Source organism: Pristiophorus japonicus, chromosome 21 (assembly GCF_044704955.1).
Source record: "Pristiophorus japonicus isolate sPriJap1 chromosome 21, sPriJap1.hap1, whole genome shotgun sequence".
Taxonomy (NCBI): domain Eukaryota; kingdom Metazoa; phylum Chordata; class Chondrichthyes; family Pristiophoridae; genus Pristiophorus; species Pristiophorus japonicus.
In genome coordinates, this window is record NC_091997.1 from 41,930,255 (window position 1) to 41,937,794 (window position 7,540).

The 7,540-nt window shown below is 44.8% G+C and overlaps 1 protein-coding gene across 1 annotated transcript; it reads right to left on the bottom strand.

Annotated features, from left to right (window-relative positions):
- Positions 1 to 1,829: 1,829 nt before the first annotated feature.
- On the bottom strand, positions 1,830 to 4,964 carry LOC139233523 (interferon beta-like). Its single transcript, XM_070863925.1, has 4 exons — positions 4,783 to 4,964; positions 4,517 to 4,606; positions 2,047 to 2,271; positions 1,830 to 1,940 (listed from the first exon to the last, which is right to left on the bottom strand). The coding sequence occupies exons 1-4, from the start codon at positions 4,912 to 4,914 to the stop codon at positions 1,830 to 1,832; spliced, it is 558 nt and encodes a 185-aa protein (XP_070720026.1). The 5' UTR covers positions 4,915 to 4,964.
- Positions 4,965 to 7,540: the final 2,576 nt, after the last annotated feature.

Consider the following 7,540-nt stretch of genomic DNA (forward strand, 5'->3'; position numbering starts at 1 on the left):
AGAGATAGGCTTTAGGCATACAGGTCCAGAGTTTGGGCCCAAGGCACTGTAAACCATGCCACTGAGAGTGGAGCAGAGGGAAAGGGAACTGCAAAGGTGATTAGTCACAAGAGCAGAGGGCATGTTGCTACATAGAGTTGCAGGAGATTGCAGATGTAGAGAGGGCTACAGACATGGAGAAATTTGTAAACTTGGCCAGGGACTTTGAATTCAATGCATTGGGAGGTGAGGAACCAATGGAGATTGGTGAGGAAGTGGGTAATAGGGAGATGAGACAAGGTGTAAGACAAGCTGCAGGATGACACGTTTTGGCCAAATCTGAGTTTATGATGACTCGAGTTTATAGGACTGACAAAACGGTCCTTGGACAATTCAGGCCTGGAGCTGACGAAAGAGTAGATAAAGGTTTTTTTTACAATGTGAGAGCACTAGGAGTAGAGGGATATTATGCTGCAATGATCAAGGCATCCTTGGTGCTGGATAATATTTTAGCCTTGAAGTTCAACTCAGCGTCCAATTGATCCCAGATAAGGCACAGGTAAGGATTCAGCCTGAATGAGCTGCCAAGGAGGGAGATGAAATTGGGGCTTGGTATAGAGTTTTTGGTGTGATTTAAATAGGGTGGCTTTGGATTGCTGGTCCTGAGTTGGGAACAATTCTGACTCACCTATGATTTACTGTCAGATGGTACAGTGATGTTCCATGCATTAAGGGTGACGGTGGAGGGGCAAAGCTAAAAGTCAACAACACACATAAGGAAGTTGACCCTATGTCAAAGAATGATGTTACCAAAGGGAAGCATGTAGATGAAAGAAAGAGCACGTTTCTTAAGGGATACCCAAAGTGAATGAACTGGGCTTGAGTGAGAAGCCATTTTAGGAAGTGGATTGGTCATGTAGAGGCAGGGCCAAGCAAGGACAGTGCCACAGAAGTTAATCTCACAAGAGAAATTGTGGGAAACGATGGAATGATAGATCATGTGGCACACACTAGAGAGATCAAAGAGGACAAAGACAGACAGGATGTCTCTGTGACAAAGGATGTCTCTGATAACCATGACGAGGGCAGTCAAATCTCCAATTTCTGACACTCTTTATCCTGCTCGAAGTGGCAATCAGAGATATTGAGGTACAGAAGGGACAAACTAAATAGCTTCTCATAAAGCACGAGGGGCAGAACTTATTGACGTATATTTATTTAAAAGCAATGTAAATATTTTCATTAAAGAAAACAGTTTCTGTTCCATGTCAAGAAATGCATATTTCTTATTGATCTGACTTGACACATTGTGTAAAAACGGTAACATTTTATTGTATGAAGATATCACGACAATAAAACTGACTCAATTCAGGTGGGATGAGGAGGAACAGTCGTGTGAGCCGTGTGGGCCAGTAGAGAGAGCTGACACTCAAAACCTGCGAGTGGAATAAGGTGCCCAACAGAGCAAACCTGAGATGAAACTTTTCATTGTAGCAGCTCCCAGTCCATAAAGGACGGGACAGATATAGCATTTTCCTCAGACTCGCTCCAATGAAACCTTTAACATTTCATCACGGGAAAATATCACTGAAATAAATAACAATAATGTAAAATAAATAAACATATATGGAACAATATCAAGATATTCCTTGTTCTCCATCAGTCACTTAGCTGCAATACAATATAATGTCGGTAAAAATATAACGATTCTTTCATAAATAGAAGATAATTTAAATAAATATTCATCATTCCCTGTCTGCACTAAACATGTCTTTGGAATGTAACAATTTTTTAAAAATTGAACAATTTTACGTTAAATAATTATGGTTGCCATGCTCGGTTAAACACGGCTATGGAATATCTTGAATTTCTCTTCTGATTTTTGCCGTGATGAAAAGGATCTGTTGTAAACGGGCCCTGGTCTCAGCGCGGATTATTTCCCAGGCGCAGTTACTGAATCTCTGCAAAAGAGAAAATTTGTGGAAAATCCATTAGAGGATGAACAGATTTAAATGGGGTGAAATGAGCTGCATGTCAGTATTCACAGTCAAATATCAATGGTCCCACCTTCTGTTTGAGAAACTTCCTCAGCTTTTTAAAGTATTTGTGAATGGAAGCGTTTCTACTCGGCCTGGAGTCTGAGCCCGGTTTCTTGTCACATTCTTCCAGCTCCAGGAAAAGACGAAAGTTTTCCACCTTGTCCCGGGGCCATGTGACTGAGCCCAGGTTCATGCTGTAGATCTTGGTGAGGTGACGCAGTGTTTGATGGACTATCTGGATCCTGTCCTGGCTCTGTGCAAAACAGAATGTCATTAGAGGGGATCTGTACCCATTTAGGTTCAGAGTATTTATGGGAAAGGACAAGCAACGATGACAGGTGAAAATATTTTAGTGGAGGAGATCTAATTTCAGAACCCAGAAAGAGGTTCTGACCCATACGGATTTTAATCAAAGATTTGCAGGTAAATCTTTAAATGAGCAATGGGAGGCCTTCATGGCGAGCATAGTTTGGATGCAGTCTATGCACAATCCCACGAGGGGAAAGGAAGGGCATACAAATCTAGTTCTCCCTGGACGATTAAAGCTTCGGGTTTAAAAGGAGACAACAAAGTCCCAACAAATACAGGCCTGTCGGCTCAACACCGGGGCTCGGATATATATTCGAGACAATAAATCAAGAGATAATTAATTATCACTTTGAGAAAATGGGTTAATACATGACAGGCAGAAGGGATTCGTTAAAAGCAAATCACGTTTGATTAACTTGATTGAGTTCTTTGATGCAGTAACGGAGAGAGTTGAAGATGGTAGAATAGTGATACGGTGGGCAGGAACATCGGCGGGGCCCAGGTACACTGGAGGAGCGGGAAGGTAGGGGTGGATGAACGGTGAGAGATCGAGGTGGAGGTGCTGCGAATGTTTTCGTGGCAGAGAAGCAGCGAGAGATCGTGGCGGAGGAACGGTGAGAAATCATGGCGGAGGTTCAGCAAATGTTTGTGGCGAAGGAATGCTGAGATCGTGGCGTAAGTGTGGTTAGTGTTTGTGGCAGAGGAGCATCGAGAGATCATGGCAGAGGAGCGGTTAGAGATCGTGGTGGAGGTCGCCAAATTAGGGTTCAGGGCCCAGAAGAGCCGAGGGCGCAGGGGCAGCACGGGCCAGCCCACACTGCGATATGTGTGCGCACTAGGTCCATGCAGCAGAGCAGGTCTCCAGTCGTCCAGGTCAACCCTTGCCACTAGATAAAGCCCGAGCTCTATCAAGCCTGTGTGGTGGCTGAAGTGCAACGGTCATCGCACGTCAAAAAAATACACGCACAGACATCTTCCACCCCTTCGATTGGAGTTCAGGACTGGAATATCGGGTCCTTCATTGAAACATCGGTGAACCCATGTGGAAGCAAGCCATCCTCGTTCGAGGGAGCGCCTATGATGATGAGTGATAGGCTAAATGAAGATAACTGCTTCTAGTGGTGGAAGAATCAGGAACAAGAGGGCACAATTGATCATTGGCAAAAGATTTGGAGGTGTGATGACGGATAGTTTCTTTACACAGCGATTTGTTACATCTGCAATAAACTGTCTGAAAGGCTGCTGGAAGCAGATTCAATAATTTTCAAAAAGAATTTGGATAAATTATTCAATGGGAAAACTGTGCAGGGTTATTGGGAAATAGCAGGGAGTTAGATACATTTTATAGCTCTTTCAAAGAACTGGCATAGGAACGATGGGCCGCATGGCCTCCTATTGTGCTGGATCATTATATGCTTCTATGATTTAATAGTTGAAGGGGAAATATGTACACGGCTATGGGGAGTGGGCAGGTTAGTGGGATTAATTGGAAAGCTTTTGCAATGAGGCCACATACGCGCGATGGGCATAATGACCGCCCTGAGTGCGGAATCATTACATGACTCTATGATCGGGCAAACCTCACAATTATCACCATAGCTCCGGAGTGAGAAGTTTAGGGGAAGGCAGATGGTTAGAGGGATTAAGATAGACACCAGGTACAAGATGATTAGAGGTGTTGTGAAGATTTCAGTGAGTCAGATAATTAGAGGGCGTGAAATGAAGGAATGAGATGGTTACAGTGAATGAAATAGAGGTGGTGAGATGGTAAGAGGAAGTGAGACAGTTACCGAGAAGCAGTTTGTTTTGGGAGCAAACAGATTATATTGGGTTAAGTGAATAGAGGGCGTGTGATGATTAGATGTAATAAGATAATTAAAGGGAGTGAGATAATATGTGAGGTAGTGAGATTGCGATAATTAGAGGGAGTGTGATAGTTACAGTGAGTGAGATAGTTTGAGTGAATGAGCTAATTAGAGAGAATGACAGTGAGAGTAAACGAGCAAGTTAACGAATTAGATAGTTAGAGAGAGTGACGACGTTGGAGAGATTGAGATAGTTCTTCCACGTTCACATCAATGGGCAGCCAACACTGGATTTAAATTTCCTGATTAAAGTTCTGGACCGGATGTTGAACTTACTCATACTTTCGATAAACTCGAGTTTGAATAAAATAAAACAACACTCACCTGTAATCCCTCCGAAAGTTTTACCAGATTCAAGGGCTTGGTTTTCAGCGAGAGTCTCTCTCTTACACGCTGTCGGGGGATGCGACCGCCCTGAGATGGAAGATAATCGCTGTTACTGCCAACCCGAGACACAGCAATACTGGAGCGTCATTGACTTTCAATTTGATACAGTTATAAAACCCCAAACTATCTCCCCATATCTGACTTTTCACAACAAACAACCCCTGTGTGGTTAGGGTCCGGCTCGGGATGCAGATTAAACTCACGATTTCATTCAGTTTGCTCAGAGTGCCAGTGTTGAGAACTTGCTGTAACTGCAGCTTCTCACAACCCAGACTCAGGGTCCCGGGCAATAAGACCAACACAATGCAACATCTCCAAATACTCGCCAAAGCCATGCTCAACCGACCCAGAGTAAAGCACCGCTCTGAAGGATCAGAAGCCGAGCGGGTCCGGGTTCAGCTCCGAAAACGGTTGTTGTCACTGAATGAAAGTCTGGAAGTGGAAATGCAGCGGCTTGTGATCCGGGAGCGGCCGCCTGTGTTGCCGAGTGGTGTGGGAGTGCGGCTGGACACTGCTGGGAGCGGGCACTGCCATGCTGCCGGCTTCAATGGGTGGCATTAGATTCCAAAAGTGAAATCGGGCTGCAGGAGTTTTGGAAGAGCGGCAGGAGAGCAATAGTTTGTGCGATTTTTGTCTGAGGTGAGGAATCCAAAAGCTGGAGATTCCTGAAGCAGCGACTGGAAAATCCCCGAGAAAAGATCCCAACCAGCGCTCGCCTCGAGCTCCGATTGTGTGGATTCGGGTCCCCGGGCACGAAGGTGGTTTAGAGGGAGACTCTGTATTGGGGGAGTGTGGACATGTGTTGAGGGTTGATTTGAAAATCCGGGTTACAGTGACACGAGCAGCGGGAATCCTGGGGCCGCGGATTTAACGCTGACATTCGGCTCCAGAGACAGCGGCTCCATTTAAAACCCGCTCTCTCCCCGGTGTGCTCACATCGCGCTGGGACTGTTCACATTTCGCAGCTTGGACATCGCAGAGAGCCCGGCTCACAGCCCAGGTCACCGCTTGATGCCCGCTGTCCCCGCCCTCTGTCCGAGACTCTGCTCTTTAAGTCGAAGTTGTTTCTCATTTCTGGGCTGTTTCCTGGAGTCATTTTGAGATTTAGTTTTAAAGAATATTGAATCTGCTTCGACTCTGAGTCCGAACATGATCCCGATGACTTTTCTTTCACCGTTTCTTTCTTGTCTCTCTCCCGGGAAAGTGTCCGTGTCAGTTTTTCTCTGGAAATGAGCCTTGTTCCATTGCAGCGAAAGCGAAAGTGTCTCAGGGAAAGTGACGAGTTTTGTCATTTCCGAAAGTGAGGATTGTTTGTCAACAGACCGGCTCACACTGAGAGGGGGAGGGGGAGCTGGGAAAGGTTTGGGATATCCGGGATTTCCCCGGTTACACAGGGACTGTCACAAAATCACTCTCAGCTGTAACCACGAACAAAAACTCCCGCCGAGTAGCTCTGGGACTGAGATCCCAGGAGCTCTAGGTGTAGACAGCGGCAGCCAGTTATTGTCACTTCAGTTAAACAATCAGATTGCAGCAATTTACAGGGATCATGTGTTGGTGAGAATCTTTTCATCATATCTTTTAGTTTGGGCATATTTCACTGAACATCCGAGGCTGGGGTCAAAGGTGAGAGGGGGAGCTCCGAGCAAAAGTAACATTGCAAAATATGGCTCTTATTTTAATCTATGCTGGGGAATGTTATCAGAATGAATTTTAAAAGTATAGAACGGAGGCGAAACACAGATTAGGGAGCTTGAGGGAAAATAGTTTTTCTCGGTAAGTAAGGAGAAGCTGCTTCCAGTGGCAGAAGGGTCTGTATCCGAACTGCACAGATTTAAGATAATTACTCCTGCTGCTGTTTCTCCTACTCCTGCTTCTAGTTCTTATCTTCCTATATTGTTGAACACTAAGGGAATTAATGGCGCCGGGGATAGGGCTGGACAGTGGGGTTGAGGTAGAATATCAGCTCTGAGCTTGTTGAATGGTGGAGCAGGCTCGGGATCCGGATGGCCTATTCCTGCTCCTATTTTTTTATGGTCTTGATCAGATAGTTATTCTTGATCTGATCTGGAATGCACTGCCCGAAAGGATGGCGGAAGCAGAGTCAATAATAATTATCTAAAGGGAATAGGAGAAATACTTGAAGGGGAAATTTGCTGGGCTCTGGGGAAGGAGCAGGGGAATGGGATTAATTGGATAGCTGTTTCAAAGAGCCGGTACAGACACGATGGGCCGCACGGCCTCATTGTCTGCTGCATCATTCTATGATTCAATGATTCTATTACAGTATATGGTAAACACTGGTGGGAAACATAAAGGGAAATAGTAAGTAAGTGTAACAACACATTAATCTCTAATAAATAATAATCTTATATCCTTGCACATTTCCTTCTGCACAAACTGACTTCCTGATGCCAGGTTTGTGTCACCCTATTTGAGCTAACTTTCCCCCATTGTAAAGTCCAAAGCAACATTTACAATAGGTCTTGCCCGTGTGAACTTGACGGTATGATATCACAAACTGGCCACTGGCTCAGAAAATGTACAGATAACGAGGTCGGGCTGTTGGATGTGAGCACTTGGTAGGTTGGTGACTGAGTCGTGGAGAGATTAAGCGGTAGGAGTTGCAAATGCAGCAACAGTACCGGTTAACTGGCCTATGGAAACTACAATTAAAAGACCAACTCATCTTTAGGCCACAAATCTCACTGAAGATTATCACAAGATCTGATTACGTTTTTTGTCAGCTTTTACCCTTGAAAATTGCTCAACATTTGCAATTGTATTTTGATAAGTCAGCTGTTATGATATAGTTGCAGTCTTTGTCTACGAGCGTGTTGTCTTTGTGCCTTCACATTCTTCCACTTGAGAGAATAGTGTGGAGTGAGAATACTCAGTTGAGCAGCAGAAGAGTAACACAGTGGTACTGTCTCGGAGATGGAAAATTGGGGTTCAAAAAGG

Bases quoted from the DNA above. Each gene is read 5' to 3' on its own strand.
- LOC139233523 (XM_070863925.1), bottom strand. From the start codon at position 4,914: ATGGCTTTGGCGAGTATTTGGAGATGTTGCATTGTGTTGGTCTTATTG. The intron at 4,607-4,782 runs GTGAGTTTAATC...CTTCCATCTCAG, and splicing joins TGAGCAAACTGAATGAAATC to GGCGGTCGCATCCCCCGACA. The intron at 1,941-2,046 runs GTGGGACCATTG...TCTCTTTTGCAG, and splicing joins GGAAGTTTCTCAAACAGAAG to AGATTCAGTAACTGCGCCTG.